This window comes from Papio anubis, chromosome 5 (genome assembly GCF_008728515.1).
Source record: "Papio anubis isolate 15944 chromosome 5, Panubis1.0, whole genome shotgun sequence".
Classification (NCBI taxonomy): Eukaryota; Metazoa; Chordata; class Mammalia; order Primates; family Cercopithecidae; genus Papio; species Papio anubis.
Window position 1 is genome coordinate 163,801,451 of NC_044980.1, and position 20,652 is coordinate 163,822,102.

Here is a 20,652-nt window from a genome sequence, read left to right on the forward strand (position 1 = left end):
TATTTTAATATATTTCTTTGATATTAAATCAGAAAAATGATAAATTACACCTGTCCAGGCTGTTTTTCCTTTTTACTGGAAAGTGATGTACAACCCAATTCCAATGGTCATTTGGCTTTTTAAGATATGTATTTTTTCTTATTAAAAAAAAACTCAACCCATATTTTTTTCTAATAATAATGCTGAAATACTCTTTATTTCTAACATATGAAGTGGTTTATAAGTACTTCCTAGTATTGCAAACTCTGGCCTTTTCACAATGAATTACTTTGAGAGCATATTATCTGCAAAGAAGCCTCAGTTATTTTATAGCATATATCTATTGTTTAGATTTACCCTATGTTTTAGGTTGAAATTGATATTTAGTATAAAATTAATTTGATTTGTATTCTTTTAGTTTAATTTGCATAATGCCTAATTTATTTGTGTCTGCTATTTAGGATCTTTTTTCTATCCTATTTAACCTGTTATATATTCTTTAATTCAAATAGTATAGCCTTTTATTTTACATGCTGTTTATTGCTTTTGAGTACTTCTTGAAGTAAATAAAAAATTATATTTTCAGAAAACTTACTAGATAAAAGTTTAAAAGCTATAATATTTTAAACCAGGGTATAGGAATGATTTCAACATGAGTACATTGATTTATATTTTTTTAGCAATTATTTCAGGTTTGCATATTTAGAAATATATATTAGTTCAATTTGATTTCAGTGCTCAGTTATTTGAATTATAAATCATTATGTCCCTTCTAGCTGATCAGTCATGAAATATCTTTGAATTCATTTACATAATGGAATATGTGAGTGGTGTATCTGTTTTTAGTGCAGTTACTGGTTACCTAATGCATGTTTTGTTTTTCCAATCGATTTCTTTATTATAATGTGTTTTTCAATCTTGATTTTAAAGCAATATATTATTTCTGTATTAGGAATAAGATGACATTCTTCAGCAATAGAAACACTTATGCAAGATCAAAATCATCACCTATAGGCCCTTGTTAATGGAAATCTGTTTATATATTAATATTCAAAATATTTTTATATAAAATATTAGAAGTAAATGAAAAGCATGTTATCTCACTATGAGGTTTTTTAATGTTCTTTGTTTATAGTACATGTCTTCAGATACTTTTTGTCTTATTTTTTCTATTTTATCTGCTTCAGATGAACCTTACTCAGTGTTTATGGTGCTCAAAGCCAGTCTCTGAACTTTGGTGTTCTTTTATGTGACCACTTGTTAGAAATTGAAATCACAGAAGACCCCATTTTTAGGAAGTATTAAAAAGCCTTTGGTTGCCTTAAAGCAGTAGTCTCAGACTTTAGTGAGCATCAGAATGTGAGTGCTTTTTAAAACACAAAGTGTTAGGTCCCACTCCCCAGAGTTTCTCTTTCAGGAAGTGTTAGGCTTGGGCCTGAGAATTGTAGTTTTCACAAGCCTCCGGTTAAGTTGGTGGCTCCAGGACCATACTTTGAGAACCTCTGCCTTTAGGTAGTTAGAAAATGGAGCTGCATTGTATGTCCTGAGCAGAAAAGTCTGGTACTTCTGTCACAGACACTTTTTCATAGGACTTCGTAAGACCCACAGACTCACATTTTTAGGGATAGTCTAGTTCCTAAATAACGATGCAGGGCGCAAATCCCCGGATTGTAACTGGGTCCCGAATTGTAACTGGGTGGCTGTTGCATTTTACCCCAAAATTGCTGTTTGCCAAATTTGAAACTTTTCAAGTTGGTAAAACTATTGTTATTTTAAAATCCAGTGACCTTTTTGACAGAAAGTTTATGTTTTCCCATCAGATTCATTACATGGGTATTTATAATAAATTTAGCAAATACATTTGAGTAACTGTTTAACATACTCTTTATATTTTCAAGACTAAAGTCCAAGAATTTCTGATTAAATAGCTTTTTTGAACAGGCACAGAGTTGAAATGGCTCTGTACAGAGCCAGCCCTCTGTGTTCTGTGTTCACGTTCAGTACCTGGGGATCTTTCCCTTCTTTGAAATGTTTCCTGGTCAGAAATTTTAGTTTCTGTCTACATGGGGAAAGGGTGAGATTGTTCAAATGATTGGAACAAGGAAGCTTCTGGGAAAACTGGAGCGAGAATAAGGGTCATACAGAGCAATCAAGTAAACTTATTTTAAATGCTGAAAACGGAGAATAGTATCACATTTTATCCAAAATTCTGTTTGTTTGTTAATCATTATTTCAAGTTTTTGTTCTTTTGAAAGATAATTGATCAGTATTTCTTCTGCAATTTATTGTTTACTCAAATTTGTAGCAGTTAACATGCTCCACTTGGGTTTCAGAAAGGAAATTTCATTCTCTATCAGGCCCTCTGTTGGTAGTTGGCCTTTATTACATAATCATCAAACATGGGAAAACTAAAAATATCTAGAGTGTGTCTGTGTGTGTGTGTGTGTGTGTGTGTGTGTGTGTGTTTTGAGGTCCTTTTTGTAATATACTTTAAGTTCTGGGATACATGTGCAGAACATAGAGGTTTGTTACATAGGTATACACGTGCCATGGTAGTTTGCTGCACCTATCAACCCATCATCTACATTAGGTATTTCTCCTAATGCTATCCCTCCCCTAGCCCCCCAACCCCCCAACAGGCCCCAGTGTGTGATGTTCCCCTCCCTGTGTCCATGTGTTCTCATTGTTCAACTCCCACTTACAAGTGAGAACATGTGGTGTTTGGTTTTCTGTTCCTGTGTTAGTTTGCTGACAGTGATGGTTTCCTGCTTCATCCATGTCCCTGCAAAGAACATGAACTCATCCTTTTTTATGGCTGCATAGTATTCCATGATGTATATGTGGCACATTTTCTTTATCCAGTCTGTCATTGATGGGCATTTGGGTTGGTTCCAAGTCTTCACCATTGTGAATAATGCTGCAATAAACATATGTGTGCATGTGTCTTTATAGTAGAATGATTTATCATCCTTTGGGTATATAGCCAGTATTGGGATTGCTGGGTCAAATGGTATATCTGGTTCTAGATCCTTGAGGAATTGCCACGAGTGGTTGAACTAATTTATGCTCCCACCAACAGTGTAAAAGCATTCCTATTTCTCCACATCCTCTCCAGCATCTGTTGTTTCCTGACTTTTTAATGATCACTGATCATCAGAGTGAACAGGCAACCTAAAGAATGGGAGAAAATTTTTTTAATCTCTCCATCTGATAAAGGGCTAATATCCAGAATCTACAAGGAACTTAAACAAATTTACAAGAAAAAAACAACCCCATCAAAAAGTGGGCGATGGATATGAACAGACACTTCTCAAAAGAAGACATTTATCTAGCCAACAAACATATGAAATAAAGCTCATCATCATTGGTCACTAGAGAAATGCAAATCAAAACTACAATGAGTACCAATATCTAGCTTTTTAAAATCAGACTCTATAAGAGACTTCCACATTAGTTTTTGAGTTTATCCAAACTTTTTTTTTTTTTTACCTTATTGATACTGTTAATGTCAACAGTTCTCAAGATTAATGACTTCTCCATGTTATTGCAAGGCCAGCTACATAATTTGCAGGGCCCACCTCAAAAAGAAGAATGTGGGGTTTCTTGTTCAAAAAATATTAAGAATTTCAAGACCTCAACAGCAAAGCATTAAACCATGAAGAGGCTCTTCTAGGCACAGGGTCCCCTATGCAAGTGTACAGCCCACATGCCTATGGAGCTGGCTCTGGTTTTGTTTGGTATAAAGAAATAATTCCTTCCATTTGGCCTCAGACTGACTCTCTAAGATTGTCCCCTTAAGTTCCTGTACACCTGAATTTGGTGAATGTAAGTCCCATCCATATACATCATAAATCTATTTATCTACTAGTTTATTTCAGTCATTTTCATTTCTACAAGCCAAAGAATCTGTTTTCTTTCAAAGTCACTTGATGACCATGAAAATTTTATTTTTCACCCCTACCTTTCCCAGCTTCATTTGTCTTTCTTTTGCTTGCTTGTTTTAAGTACAATAATTAGAACTTCATCCTTATCTAGAGTTAACATTAGTAAGACTAAAATAGTGGTTTTTAAATTTGATTCCATACTCATCTTGAATCTTACTGGCCTCTTTCACAAATATTTATTAAGCATTTGCTAAGTACACGGCAAAAGGACAAATAAAACATAGACCCTGCCCTAATGGATTTTACATTCTGACAGAATTGACACTGATTCCAAACTTCCTTTTCTATATTTCTCCAAAGAGCTTAAAGTCAGTTGTTTTATTAATACAGTTTCTTTTTCTTCTGTTTAAATTTAACTCAGATAAATTACATACTAATTTTCTGAAAATCTGCACATTAAAAATAACGTGGGTATGTGACATTGTGATATGGCTGATTTGAGGGAGCCCCTTTTATTCGAGGTCATTTAGACATAAGCTTATAGATAAACCATTAAGTATGTGGCTTTTAAACTTACTAAGTAGTGTGCAAACCAGACATCCTCACATCTGTTTCTGACCTTCCCACCATTTGGGTATGAATCCTGAATGTGGTGTCAGGAAGGAGTAGAGAATGAGAGATGACGCAAAGGGCAAGAATGAAACAAGGGTGAAGGATGAAAGTAAAATTGTTTATGTCTGTTACAGTAACTATTTAGCAATAAACAGTAATATTTCTGCTTTTGTGAAACAATATTAAAATGCATTGCTTTATTTTACTGAATACCACCATCTCCAGATGGTTTGTGAGAATGTTAAATAAAACTAGTTTCAGCTTACATCCCTCAGGCATACTTCTATTAGCATTTTTTATCAGAGGAAATGTTGATTTATTTCATTGTTTTCTGTCTCTATCAGCCATAGAAAAGTCATCCCATAATTTATCTCCTCTGTTTGTTTGTATACTAGAATCAGGTGTAGAATCCTCCATATTCCCCTTCTATAGCCCCCTTATTTAGACCTTCACCAAGTTCTTTAGATTTTTGTTTCACAAAATTATGTACCTTGAGTATTGTTTTGATCTGATCATTTCTCTTCCCAAAAGCCCACAATCTCTTCCACTTGCTTCTTAGGTCAAGCAAAAATTATTGACTTAAATTTGAGCCGTTTGACGGTACTTGACTTATTGAGTTCCCATAGCTAATTTCCTGATCCTCCATTCGACCACAATTTGGACTTTATACTTGGGCCAAGGAAATTTATTTTATCTACCCCTTGACACCCTTCATTATCTTTCACTGAATCACCACATTTGCCACTCTCCCTCATTTGACACTTTGTAACTCAATTAGGTTTATTCAATTTTTCAGTCTTGGCTAAAGACTTAGTAAAGCCATCATGAAATAGCTTAATCCTTAGTCCTTTAATACTCACTAAATATTAATTTCCTTCATTTTCTTTCAAGTTGTGGTTTATTTTTCTTAATATTTGTGAACACCTTGTTTTCAATCTATATGTCTGGGTATGAATGTTATATTAATATAGTTTAGTATTTGCTGGTCTTGTCTCCTATTAGATTGTAAATTGTTAGAGATTAAGACTTTTTTCTCTTCCTTTATAGTTTCAAAACTTCATACCGTGGGCGTTTAGAACTTATTGTTACCCCTTCTGTTCTGTGATTATGCCTTAACTTCAGTTCCTTGTAAATGATTATTAGTATCCCTTAAGATACTTCATCTTGGTTATACCTATTTGGATTTTTTATGTGTATTTTTTTAATTATACTTTAAGTTCTGGGATACATGTACAGAATGTGGAGGTTTGTTACATAGGTATACACGTGCTGTGGTGGTTTGCTGCACCCATCAACCCGTCATCTACATTAGGTATTTCTCCTAATGCTATCCCTCCCCTAGCCCCCCACCCCCCGACTGGCCCTGGTGTGTGATGTTCCCCTCCCTGTGTCCATGTGTTCTCATTGTTCAACTCCCACTTATGAATGAGAACATGTGGTGTTTGGTTTTCTGTTCCTGTGTTAGTTTGCTGACAGTGATGGTTTCCTGCTTCATGCATGTCCCTGCAAAGAACATGAACTCATCCTTTTTTATGGCTGCGTAGTATTCCATTGTGTATATGTGGCACGTTTTTTTTATCCAGTCTGTCATTGATGGGCATTTGTTTTGGTTCCAAGTCTTTGCTATTGTGAACAGTGCTGCAGTAACATACGTGTACTTGTGTCTTAAGAGGAGAATGATTTATCATCCTTTGGGTATATACCCAGTAATGGGATTGCTGGGTCAAATGGTATTTCTGGTTCTAGAATCTTGAGGAATCGCCACACTGTCTTCCACAGTGATTGAACTAATTTACACTCCCGCCAACAGTGTAAAGGCATTCCTATTTCTCCATATCCTCTCCAGCATTTGTTGTTTCCTGACTTTTTAGTGATCACCATTCTAACTGGCATGAGATAGTATCTCATTGTGGTTTTGATTTGCATTTCTCTAATGACCAGTGATGATGAGCTTTTTATCATCTGGTTGTTGGTCGCATAAATGTCTTCTTTTGAGAAGTGTCTGTTCATATCCTTTGCCCACTTTTTGATGGGGTTGTATTTTTCTTGTAAATTTGTTTATGTTCCTTGTAGATTCTGGATATTAGCCCTTTGTCAGATGGATAGATTGCAAAAATTTTCTCCCATTCTTTAGGTTGCCTGTTCACTCTGATGATGGTTTCTTTTGCTGTGCAGAAGCTCTTTAGTTTAATTAGATCCCATATGTCAATTTTGGCTTTTGTTGCCATTACTTTTGATGTTTTAGTCATGAAGTGTTTGCCCATGCCTATGTCCTGAATGGTATTGCCTAGTTTTTCTTCTAGGGTTTTTATGGTTTTAGGTCTTACATTTAAGTCTTCAGTCCATCTTGTAAATAAATATTGATGTTATTACCCAACTTATCAGAAATGGCCAGATATCATATGAGGATAACCAATTAGTATAGTTTTTGGCCTAGATAATCTCCCTTAGTACTTTTATAATGGGTATTTCTTCCTTCTGTTCTTTTCTTTATATTTGCTTAAAAGGAATTGTGTCTGTTTGTGTGTCTGTGTGCATGTCTGTGTGTGTGTATGTGTGTGTCTGTGTGTGTGTGTCTCGTAGGGTTCATAAGCAAAATTCTACTTTTGAAATAACTAAACTTACATTTCAGTTACTATACTTTGTATGTATAACCTAAGTATGGCAATTTCTGACATGTAATATTGTCATCTGTGAACTTTCTTCTTTCATCAGGATCTAACTCTGCAAAAAGTGTCTGTGAACATGTATGACTTTTAAATATTTGCCCAGATTCAGTATGATTACCCACTCTTTTGTACTTAGTGAATATGATGTATCTAGTACACTACTGTAATTCTAAATCAAATTTTTTCACGTCTTTACACTTCTGTAAATAGGATATATCTTATAATTGATGGTATTTTTAAGTACTTTTTCTTAGTAGTACATATTATATTGATTTTTTTGTTTTACAATCAGTGGTGTTTTAGATTTGATGAAATGTGGTAAATAGTCAGAAAAGGCCTGATACTGTGAATTGAAGTCATACTTGGTGATACTGTGTCGAGCAGCTACTGAATTGTGTAGTACTCCTGTAACCTAAGAAAGCAGTTCATTCTCAATTTAGTTATCCTCCTTTTCAAAGGATACAGATTTTCAGAATTTTCAGCCATCTTATAAGATTATTTTCTTGTTTTTCTTTATGTGTTATCCTAGCTATCAATAAGACCATCTTCACCCTCTTCAGTGTTTTCATAACTGTATGGCTAGAGACAGGGATTTTCTGAGAATTTTGTTTAATGGGTTACTGCCAGCCAGACTGTAGAGTTTGCTCAATCCTGGATGTGATGCTGGCTCATTAATGAATTGGTCCCTCCTAAAATAAAATGTTTCCCTGTCCCTTCTGGGACTTGATTCCGATTTCAATTGTATTTCAAGGAGCAAATGATCTCTGGAGGAGAACTAGTCTCTTTAAAATCAAATGGATCTGATATACCCTAGTGAAAAGACCCTAAGCTTTAGAGCCAGACAGATCTGGATTTGAATCGTGACTCTTCTGTTGACATGTTCCCCATGTGATGTTTCCTCTATTAATTTTACTCACTCTCAAGACTTCTAGTACTGTTGCTACTGTTACTGTTACCACCATTACCAGGTTTACTGCTAAGAGGTGTTTTGAATAGACCTCTGAAATCTAACTTAGTGTTGCCATAATTTATCTAATGCTCCACCCAGCCAAAATGGCACAACTCAGATGAACCCTAGTCTCTTAGAGAAGAATAAGATCAGAGTGTAAAGATCATAAAGATGACGTGTTCATTTGCCTTTTTTAACATTACAGACCCACTTAAGAGCCGTAACTAGCTTTGAATTGAATTTCTATAAGAGAACATAAATATTCAGGTGAACTCTCATTTTTTTCTTTATTGAAAAATGTAAAAATTCATTCTTAATCATTTTTTTCTTTGGAATGTAATTAAAAGGCAGTGAGGCTGGCCTTGGTACAAAGTGCACAGATGCCGTTCTGCAGAAAATGTGTCTTTGACAGATGAGATTCTTCCTGTGAATGTTCTGTTTATTGCTTTCATAAATATTCTATTGTCAAAACATGACTTGCTGTTTATTAACAGCACTGACAGGAAGATTCCTATTAATGGCAGCATTCTTATTACCCATAGACCCTGTCACTTTTAACTTTGCAATTTTAAGAGAATTCTATTTGGTAATTACTTAAGATATTTCGAAGTTTATTGATCCTACCCCTGTTTAACTGAGTGAAGTCTGAGTGGCAGGTCTTCAGCCCAGTGACTGACACTGGGAATAATCATCAAATCTGCATCTTTGGAGGCAAGGAAAAACTTGCTACCTGTCAGCCTTGGTCTTGTTGCCCTGCAGCCTGCCAGAAAAACCCAGTGCATTGTGGCCAGGCACGGTGGATCACTTGAAGTAAGGAGTTCGAGACCAGCATGACCAACATAGTGAAACCCCATCTCTACTAAAAATACAAAAAATTAGCTAGGCGTGGTGACCCATGATTGTAGTCCTGACTACTCAGGAGGCTGAAGCAGGAGAATCACTTGAACCCGGAGGGGTGGAGGTTGCAGTGAGCTGAGATCACGCCACTGCACTCCAGCCTGGGTGACAGAGCGAGAGTCTGTCTCAAAAAAAGAAAAAAAAGAAAAACACAATGCATTGAGCACCTGCTGAGAGCAGTGCAAGAGGGTTAAAATGCATGGATATCATCCCTGCCCTTAGAAAGTTTACTGTCTAATACAGATACATGCTAAAATGTAGATGCATATTTTAAATAATCAGGTATATGGCTAAGCCAAACATACATGCTTCATATGCAACTGGAATAGTTGCTTTGGAATCAGAGGGACTTGAATATAAATCATACTAATTGTTTATCTTTTGAAAAATTATTTAATTTTTTTCAGTTTATTTCCTTACCTGAAAAATAGAAGTAATACTGTCTATCTCATGAAATTGTGAAAATTAGCCTTGCAAGTTGCATACGTTTTGTGAATTCTCTGCATCTTTCTTTTTCCATGATTGATAACTGGCAAAGACATTTGCATTATGTGATCCTCAGAACAATCCTGTAAAGTAGCTTGGGCATAGGTTTCATCCTCATTTGTTGGAGAGAGAAACTAAGGCTGAGACAGGCTAAGTTTATTACTTGGATTCATTGAATGGTATAGTCAAGCCCAGGTCTCCTGACTCGTGTTCCAATGTGTTTTCCACTCTTTGATACCCATGCCTGAGTGACTAAAATTTAGAATTATACTTCTCAGTGCCCCTGTGCAGAGGCAGTAGACTGAGTCATATATTTGGAGATGATGTGAAGGAAACAGAAAGCCAGTGTTTTCCTTGTAATATGAATGGAGCCATATAAGATTATTATAGCCTTCAAGAAAGGCATGAGTGGGTGTTAGGGAATGGCCGAGAGATGCTCTAGCTCTGGTAGAAACACATGACTATGGTAGAGTAAGAGAAGAGGGTATTTGCATACTGAGTAGATGTGTTTAGAATCCACATCATACCTGAAATTATTTAGGCCTTGTATTCATGTTTCCGATTTCTTAACTTCATGCTCCTTCTAAGTTGAACTGTTCAGGTGATAATGTGATACAGCAGAAAGAACATGGCCTTTGGAACCAAACTACAGTTCAAATCTCAGCACTGTCAATCCATGGCTGTATGATCTTGGGCAAGTGACTTAATTTCTCTTAGCTCCTGTTTCATTATTTATGGACTAAAAATAATAATCAACACTTAACAGTATAATTGTGAGGATTAGGTGAATTAACATATGGAAAATGCCTTTTACATACTAGGCACTTGAGAACTATTAGTTCCTTTAAGCTGTCCATCTATACTTGATGACATACAGTCTGCTATATCCTCCTAATTATATTCTGATCTTAGATTTCTACTAGGAGAGCTCACTGTTTCTTAGAATTGAGTAATTTTCTCTTTTTTGATAGCCTATTATGGGTCTTTTATAATTATTTCATTATGAAATAACATTAAGTAAGTAGAAGTTCTCAAGTTACACCCAAAATATAAAAAGGGGTCAGTTTTAATTTTCCACTACCAAGACTTTAATAGTAAAGGAGTTCTTGTCTTAATTATAAAATTCATTCTTTCTTTCCATAACTAGAATATATATAAGATAGAAAAAGTAATTGCATTGGTTAATAATAGATTATCATTCTTAACAAAAGGAAAGACATTTCTATAGGAATGCTCTTTAGAAATTATATTTATTTTTTATAAGTAGAAATTGATGCCACTACAGTTCACTGTTACTTTGTGATTTATTACACACTGATATGACAAATATATTTCCTTAGATTCCTTAACTTCTATTACCTATATTCTTTTAAAAAAACTTGTGAAGATAGATGCTGTGAAATTCATGCTAAAAAACCACACGGTAAGTCTTATTTCTTTAATTAATGAATAGAATTTTACAAATAGTTGAGGTAAAGCGTTAGTAACTTGGATTACTCTTTTGCTTTCATTAGAGTGAACACTTCCCTTTTCTTGGCATCAGTGACAGTTACAGTCTCAGTGACTTCAGGTGTCGAACAACCTTCTACACAGCGCTCACTCGCCTTCTGATGGTAGATCTAGGTAAGGTTAAGAATTTAAACTCAATAAGGGATCAGCCATACGCTTGTGTGAATAAAGAAGTGGAATACTAGTGGGTACAACATTTAACTTATTAGAATTAGCCATTTCGGACAGTTTTCTACAACCTTCTAAGATTTGAGTGTTCACTTGTTAGCATTAGAGCCAAAAGACAAATCTTTGTACTTAAGGTGGCATTTTTCACTTCACATAACACTTGCACTGATTTTTTACCTCATAACTTACTTTCTGCCCGTCCTTTGACACATTGATTTTACTGCTGTGAATCTAGGAATAATCTTAACAGACAAAAACTTTACACACAAGGTTTTTTTTGCTTGTGTGTAAAGAAGATTTTCGTCATAGTGATGTCTAAACTAGAGAAAAAGTGGAAATGATGTAACTGTCCAACAGTAGGGAATTGTAAAATTATGGCATGCCCACTTACTTGTGGAATGATTGGCACTCAATAAAAATGAATATTTAAAGACAAGGCGATAGATGAAATTTTATATTATAACATTAAGTGAAAAGGCAAAGTGTTACACTGGTGCAAATGGTATGACTATGTATGTTGGAGATGGGGGGACAATACTTCAGAAAAGGCTTAAATGGAATTCTTCAAAAATGGTTAGTACATTCATTGTGAAAAACCGTGTAGAGGGTCCTCAGAAAATTCAAAATAAAATGACTCTACAATCCAGCAATCTGACTACTGGGTGTATATGTATCCAAAGGAAATGAAATGAGTATATCAAACAGCTGCATTACCGTATGTTTATTGCATATTCACAATAGCCAGGATATATGGAATCAACCTAAGTGTCCGTCCACAGATGAATGGATAAAGAAAATGTGGTATATATACACAATGGAATACTATTCAGCAATAAAAAAGAAAAAAAGTCTGCCATTTGCCACAGTATGGATGAACCTGGAGGACACTATGTTAAGTGAAATAAGCCAGGCATAGAGGACAAATACTATATGATATCACTCATATGTGAAATCTGAAAAAGTTGATCTCATAGAACTACAAAGTAGAATGGTGGTTACTAAGAGCTGAGGACTTTGGGGTGATGCTGGTCAAAAGATACAAAGTTTCAGGTAGATAGAATAAGTTAAAGAGATCTGTTGTACATAGATGGTGAGTATAGGTAATAACAATATATTGTATTCTTGAAAAATACTAAGAGACTAGATGTTAAAGGTTCTCATCACAAAAATGATAACTATAGAGGTAATGCGTTTGTCAGTTAGTTAGATTTAGTTACTCTACGTCATACATATGTACCTCAGATATATTGCAGATTTAGTTCCAGACCATCATGATAAAGTGATACAATAAAGCAAGTCACACAGTTTTTGTTTTCCAGTGTATATAAAAGTTAAGCTTACTGTACTGTAGTCTATTAAGTGTGTAATATCATGATGTAGATACAATGTACATATCTTAATTTAAAATACTTTATTGCAGCCTGGTGCGGTGGCTCACACCTGTAATCCCAGCACTTTGGGAGGCCAAGGCGGGTGGATCACCTGAGGTCAGGAATTCGAGACCAGCCTGACTAACGTGGTGAAACCCTGTCTCTACTAAAAATACAAAATTAGCCAGGCATGGTGGTGAATGTTTTGTAATCCCAGCTACTTGGGAGGCTGAGGCAGGAGAATTGCTTGAACCCAGGAGACGGAGGTTGCAGTGAGCCGAGATCACGCCACTGCACTCCAGCCTGAGCAACAAGAGCAGAACTCCATCTCAAAAAACAATAAAACTAAATTAAATACTTTATTGCTAAAAAATTCTAGCAACCATCTGAGCTTTCAACGTGTTGTAATCTTTTTCCTGGTGGAAGGTCTGGTCTCGATGTTGATAGCTGCTGACCGATCAGGGTAGTTGCCAAAGGTTGAGGTGGCTGTGGCAATTTCTTAAAATAAGACAACAATGAAATCTGCTGCATCAATTGACTTCCTTTCACAAAAGATTTCTCTGTAGCGTACGATGCTGTTTGATACAATTTGACCCACAGGAGAACTTCTTTAAAAACTGGAGTCAGTCCTCTCAAACTCTGCTGCTGCTTTATCAACTAAGGTTGTGTGATATTCTAAATCTTTTGTTATTTCAACAATGTTCACAGCATCTTTACCACAAGTAGATTGCATTTGAAGACACCACTGTATTTGGTCATCCAGAAGAAGCAACTCCTCATCCATTCAAGTTTTATCACGAGACTGCAGCAGTTCAGTCACATCTTCAGGCTCCACTTCTAATTATAGGTCTCTTGCTCTTTAAATCACATCTGCAGTTACTTCCTCCCCTGAAGTCTTGAACCCCTCAGAGTCATCCGTGAGAGTTGGAATCACTTCTTCCAAATTCCTGTTAATGTTATTATGACCTCCCCACCGAATCACAAATGTTCTTAGTGGTATCCAGAATGGTGAGTCCTTTCCAGAAGGTTTTTGATTTACTTTTCCCTGATTCATCAGAGGAATCTGTGGCAGCTCTAGCCTTACAAAATCCTTTTCCTGAGCAGTAGGCTTCAACAGTTGCGCTTAAAATTTTCAGTAAACCATGCCATAAACAGATGTGCTGTCATCCAGGCTTTGTTGCTCTATTTCTAGAGCACAGGCAGAGTAGATTAAGCATAATCCTTAAGGACCCTAGGATTTTCAAAATGGCAAATGGGCACTGGCATCAACTTCAAGTCACTGTCAGCATTAGCCCCTAATGAGAGAGTCAGCCCGGTCTTGGAAGCTTTGAAGTCAGACATTGACCTCTCCTCTCTAGCTATGAAAGTCCTAGATGGCATCTTCTTCCAATAAAAGGCTGTTTCATCTGCACTGAAAATCTGTTGTTTAAGTGCAGCCACTTTCATCAATGGTCTTAGCTAGATCTTCAGTATAACTCACTGCAGCTTCTCCATCAGCACTTGACTGCTTCACCCTGCACTCTGAGGTTATGGAGGCATCATCTTTCCTTAAACCTCATGAACCAACTTCTGCTAGCTTCTAACTCTTCTTCTGCAACTTCCTCACCTCTCCGCTTTCATAGAATAGAGTTAGGGCCTTGCTTCGCATTAGGCTTTGGCTTAGGAAATGTTATGGCTGGTATGATTTTCTATGCAGACCAGTAAAACTTTCTTTATATCAGCAGTAAGGTTGTTTCACTTTCTCATTGTGTGTTTTTGCTGTCATTTTAGTTTAATCGCTTTAATTTTCTTCAATAATTTTTCCTTTTCATTCATCACCTGACTACCTGGTGCAGGAGACCCAGTGTTTGACCAATTAAAGCTTTTGACATGCCTTTCTCACTGAGCTTAATCATTTCCAGCTTTTGATTTAAAGTGAGAGTTGTGCAGCTCTTCCTTTCACATGAATACTTGGAGACCATCACAGGGTTATTAATTGGCCTAACATCAATATTGTTGTGTCTCAGAAAATAGAGAGGCCTGAGAAGATGGAGAGATACAAAGGAATGGCTGGTTTATGGAGCAGTCAGCATATACAATATGTATCAATGAAGTTGGCTATCCTATAAGGGCACAATTTGTCGTGCCCCACAACAGTTACAATAGTAACATCAAAGGGCACAGATTACCATAACAGATATAATAATAATGAAAAAAGTTTTAAATATTAGTAAAATTATCAAAATGTGGCCCAGAAACACGAAGGAGGTTCATGATGTTGGCAGAATGATGCCAATAGAATTGCTCGACTCAGGTTTGCCACAAATCTTAAGTTGTTTAAAAAAAAAAAAAAAAAAGTGTAGGATCTGTGAAGCACAATAAAACAAGGCCTGTCTATATACCTCAAAACCTGTTGTATACAATAAATAACATAAAATTTTATCTGTAAATTTAAAAAATAATTAAAAATGCTAAATGTTGACTTTGGGTTGTAGCATGTAGGTAATTTTTTCTATTTCGGATCATTTGAATTTTTTTAGTGTATTCCTTTTATAATGGTAAAAATTAACTTATTTTTAAAATTGGTTACTAAAAAGCTAAAGTTAGTGAGAAGTATTTACAGATGGGCAGTACCTTAGGATGGGCATTGAAGCTTCTTTGTAGTGACTGTGTTACTCTAGATTCCCATTTCTCATACTGGAATACTGCAAGTTAGACCAGTTATACATGAGAGGGTTCAGTCAGTGACAATATCATCCTTAGACAATATAGTACCAATAATACTTTTTTTGTTTATCTTGCAGTCTATTAATACATCAACTTAAATATGAATATTTAAAAACATGTTCATACAAACAGAAGAAAAATAATTTTATTTTGCACATAAAAGGCATTGAATTTTGAAATGGAAAGGGGACCACACCCGTCTATGTTTCATGCTTTTTTCCCTGCTTTGCCACAGACTAAATCACCAGAAAGACAAACTGCCAAAAGTTGAGAGAAATGCAACTAGAATGATTAAAGAGCTTAGTGGGATTGATTTCTAAGGAAAGATTAAAAGAACCATGTATGTATAACTTGGCTAAGTGACAACTAGGGCTGGAGGCAAAGAGAACTGTCTATAAATATTTGAAGAGTGTAAACCAGGCATGCAAAACCCAATCATCTGCTACCTTAGGGAAGTGGGAGATGTAACAGAGTGACAGCTTTTCGTACCGCATCCTGGCCTCTTTTACCTCTTGGCTGCTGTGTTGGAGAGAAGAGGAGCAGCCCAGACTGTGTCATTGTCCTTGACAATCATTTAGAAAGCACAGCATGCTAAACTCTGAGGGCAAGACACAGATGAATCAGGCATACTGGGTCCTGGCCTCAAGGAGCTTGTCTTCTCGCTTTCCCAGTTGTCCAAGCATTAAAGAGACCTCGAAACACTTGTCTGGACTTAATTTATTTCCCAGGCCTTAAAAATGCTCTTTTAATAACCCTGTCACACAGAGTGAAAGAAGCGAGGACACCAAAGTTAAAGAGAAGTATCTAGAGGAGAGTTTTTAAAACTAGGTCCATGTCACTCACATTTTCAGAACCTGGGAATGGAATGGGTTAACGTTTCCTTTTTGATATGGTCATCACAGATATGGAACCTGCTATGAATCTGTGGTAGGTTAAACAACAGGATAGCACTATCAGAGCCTGCGCACAGCCGCAACTCTGTATTCACAGTACTACTGTGCTTATTACTGCATTGATAATTGATATTCAGGATGATGCCCAGAAAGACATTGCACACTTTTTGGAAAGCAGATTTGCTCTTATTTAGTATTGCTTAATGTAAACTATGAGGTATGAGAAACTGAAATAAACACATATAATTTAAATGATGGATTTTATTAGTTTTCCCAGGATTCTATTCCTTTGACATACTTAACCATAACAATATAAAGAATAAATTCACGTTTTTAGTTCAAAGTTGTTTTTTTTTTTATGTAAGTATCTGTTGTATTACAAGCACTTTTTAGACAGCTTGAGAGAAACAGAAAGAGATAGGCTATGGTGGAAGTGCTTAGTGCATGGTAGGTGCTGAATATAAATGAATTGAAGCTGGATATTAAAAAATTTGAAATCGTAGTAGCTACCCCCATAGAACTTCCACATGTTTGAAAAGAAACTCCTTCCTTATGTATCAGTAATTTTTACTTTTTAAAATAATGAAATGTATGTGATAAGCATCAAGTTATGATTAAGAACATCAAGTATGATTTGTTGTATAAATTACCAGAGCTGCTTTCTCTTGTTAAAAACTAGAGTTGTTTCAATGAGAACACTTGGACACAGGAAGGGGAACATCACACACCAGGGCCTGTTGTGGGGTGGGGGGAGCGGGGAGGGATAGCATTAGGAGATATACCTAATGTAAATGACGAGTTAATGGGTGCAGCACACCAACATGGCACATGTATACATATGTAACAAACCATGTTGTGCACATGTACCCTAGAACTTAAAGTATAATAAAAAAGAAAAAAAAACCACTAGAGCTGTTGTTCTTCCCAAAATTATGTTGGGCACCTTCCCAGTATGGACTACCTCTTTTATATTTTTCTAGCACCAGTCAAGGTCTTTACATTGCAGATGCTCAGTAAATGCTTGTTGAATGAATGACAAACAAGTGTACAGTAACCAAGATACCGTCATTGTGGCTCCTGGAATCAGCTCTGACTGCCAGGTTCTTTCTGGACGTAGCTCTGATCATTGGCCTCTCCAAGACAAAACAAATCAAGTGGCTGATTACTTTCACAAGTGATTAGCTACACTTGGCCACTCCTGTGCCCGATTAGTCTCTTGTTGCTCTCTGTTCAAAGTGTTATTACTTTATAGACGATGATTTGTTGAGCATTGTTGAACACAGTTTTTATTATTTGAAGCCTTGTCTCACAAACTAGGTTGACTGGAACATCGCTGTCAGAATTTCTGTATATATGGCTTGATGGTTTTCTATTGTGTGTTCATTGTCATGGAAACAAGGAAGAAAAAGATAGTGCTGTTGTCAAGAGCAGCATAGATTCATATATTAAATGAAAAAAATAAAAACATTAGATAATGAGAATCCTCCTCAAATTAAAAAGAAAAATGAAGACAAACTTCTTATATCACTGATTTTGGAGAGTGGGAGTGGCGATGAGAATCACATAGAAAAAAACACCTACTTCCTTGCAAAAGTGTCGGGTGTGATTCTCGGATGGAAATATAAAACATTCTAATTGAATCCTAGAAAAATAAATTGAATATGTCTTGTGTATAAGCCTTGCACATTGGAGTGATTAGAGGGGAAGGAAATTGGCGTCACATTAATTGGTGTTTACTTTGAAATGCATTTTGGTTTCTACCTGCGATTTGCACCTTTGTATGAATTTAATTAGATTATGTGCCCCAGGTTGTGTTTCAGATGAAAAAATGTAGGGTGGGGTGGTTATAACAAACAGTTGTACCATTTTATCTGGATTTCGTTTTTAGGCTAAACTAGACAAAAATGTTCACTTGCATAAAACAGAATTGAAAGTATTTCATCATTAGAATGGTGGTGTTTCAAAACATGAGAGATATTGGCAAATTTTTGGTGTTCCAAGAAATGATCAAAAATGAATGTAGAAAACTCCTTCATGTGCAGCAGAAAAAAATGGATGACCAAATATATGGGCACGCATGTTAGCCCTTCTAAGAACTACTTAAAGTCTCTTTAGGGTTATTTAAAATTAACTTGGTCGATCTAATAAACTAAAAGGAAAGATAGCATTACCCGAGCCAGTAAATGAGACCTCCATGAGCTATTCAGTATAAAATACTGAATACATAAAATCTTCTATTTTGTTTAATTTGAATGCAGAATTTAGTTTAATAAAATACTGAAGAGGGTAAGTGGTACATGCTTATAACAACACTTTTCATTTTGTGAAGGACCCAAATTATTATTTGCAAATTCAGTTTTACCAGTCGAAATTTGAGTGCTCAGTGTCACCATGGTTGGGATTTCCTTTCTCCCTTGACATGTCATGATTGCATCTTTATGTTGTACTCACTTAGGTGAGAAGCACGTGGATAGGATTTGAGGAGTAAATGCATTCCTCAGGTATTTAAACTTCAGAAGCAGCCACATTTTTTACCACTTAGGGGATACTAATTAAAATGATGTTTATGTATGTAAAGAGTTCTATCTTTAGGGGTGAGGGGTAGCACAGTATCCATATGCTTTGTCTTATAAGAGGTAATTGGCATCTGAAGATATCACTAGCTTAAATTTAAGAAATTTTAAATAACGAATGACTTGAATAACAAAGGAAGAGTATCTAGAAATAGCTACTAAAGATAAAAGTAAAACACAGAGGAAGGAATTTTTCTTTCTTTATTAATAATAGTTAACATTTTAAAAATATATATAGTTTATAAACCACTTAACAGTGACAACCTTTTGGATCCTTACAATGGCTCACATTAAATAGGTATTATTCCATTGTTTATCTGTTAGGAAAACTGAGGTTCAGAGGCCGGGCTTATGGGTCACGCCTGTAATCCCAGCACTTTGGGAGCCGAGGTGGGCAGATCACGAGGTCAGGAGATCAAGACCATCCTGGCTGACATGGTGAAACCCTGCCCTGCTAAAATACAAAAAAAATTAGCTGGGCGTGGTGGTGGGCACCTGTAGTCCCAGCTACTTGGGAGGCTGAGAGGCAGGAGAATGGTGTGAACCCCTTGAGGCAGAGCTTGCAGTGAGCCGAGATCCCACCACTGTACCCAGCCTGGCACAGGAGCGAGACTGCCTCAAAAAAAGAAAAACTGAGATTCAGAGAGATTAAATGACCTGCCCAAGGTCAGTCAAGGGGCAGTAGCCCTGACAAGCACATCCACCTCACTCAAACTATTACTCATCTTTACCTTGTCAACCAATTAAGAAATAAAACTTTTCCCTTCATTTCTATTTGAACCATTTGGTCCGAATGATTGATTTGGGGCTTGCAGGCAGGAAAGAAAGGAGAGAGGATTACTTCCTAAGCTTCTATGAAATAAACAGGTAGATGTACGTTTGGTTGTTTGTGCTATATTACAGCTCTGATGGTCAGTGAAACTATGTGGTTTTTAAATTTGTTCTCTTATGTCCAATGATTGGCCAAAGCATATTTCTCATGGATAAAGGAACACAGAGGTGGGATATCTCAGAAGGCTTAGCAAGTGAGGGGCCGGATCAGAAATAGCTGACAGGATCAGCTAGTCACACTCAAAGTGTATCAACTGTGTCCTGCTGACTTGGCAAGGGAGATTATCTGTACTAGACATAGGGGATGAGGGAGCAAGGTGGGAGGGGGTGGGGAAAGAAGCAGCTGGAAATACTTAAAATCTATAATGAGATAATTAAGACTAATTAGCTGGGTCCTGTAGGCAGAAAGCAGCCCATTGTCCAGATCCAGTTTTAATAACTACCTTGGTTTTGAGGCTAGGACAGTCCAGAGTAACCCAGGGAATGGAAGTGTTTTGACAGACTTTTAGGTGGGATTCTTTGAAAATGGTAGCTGTAGTCTGCAGTGGGCAGTGTATTTTTTTTCTGGAACTAAAATAAACACTCTGGTTCTTAGGGGGACGAATTAGCACCCTCAGTTTTCTTCATCTGTTAAATGAGAAAACTACATAGAAGAGTTATCATGTGGTTTTACTAAGAAAGATATACAAAGTGGCCTAGGAGTAAATTCCTCATCACAAAGCAAAGTTCTTTGGTGGAAAAAATTATTTAAGAAACGTTTGTTGAGTGCACTATTAGAAGAAGTATTGACTGCTGCTGGGACCTCAAAATGAGAGGCAAGTTTATGTTTTAATACATCTACTCTGCCTCAATATTTGAGCTATTTTCCTGTGGAAGCAAAGATCTGATGATGGCTTCCCATCACATACCAAAAATATCCTGCCCTGCCTGAAGCCAGAAGTCATTTCCAAAACTAGCTAGAACCCCAGGCAATTTAGAGGGAAACTGAAATGAAACCTAAATTGTGGCCCAAGTTCAGGGAACAGTTACACATTTCTCCAAGTTTTACTGTAATATAACTTGTGAAGTGGTATCTTAATGAAACATTGGGAAATAATGGATGATCTGGGCTCTAGGACTCCAAGTC

General features: G+C 36.3%; 1 protein-coding gene and 1 long non-coding RNA gene across 4 annotated transcripts in view; one reads left to right on the forward strand and one right to left on the reverse strand.

Moving 5' to 3' along the window:
• RANBP17 (RAN binding protein 17) overlaps positions 1 to 20,652 on the forward strand; it is a 432,717-nt gene that overhangs the window by 304,043 nt on the left and 108,022 nt on the right. For 2 of the 3 annotated variants that reach the window (XM_017960123.2, XM_009209561.3), the window contains exons 17-18: positions 10,836 to 10,899; positions 10,991 to 11,099. In XM_017960123.2, the coding sequence (XP_017815612.1) occupies positions 10,836 to 10,899; positions 10,991 to 11,099 (173 nt within the window). The remainder of the gene's footprint in view (positions 1 to 10,835; positions 10,900 to 10,990; positions 11,100 to 20,652) is intronic. The other variant, XM_017960124.2, reaches the window with a different exon arrangement.
• Positions 11,020 to 17,263, reverse strand: LOC116274990. Its single transcript, XR_004183898.1, has 3 exons — positions 17,186 to 17,263; positions 15,137 to 15,207; positions 11,020 to 11,095 (listed from the first exon to the last, which is right to left on the reverse strand). It is a non-coding gene; the product is annotated as an uncharacterized LOC116274990 (long non-coding RNA).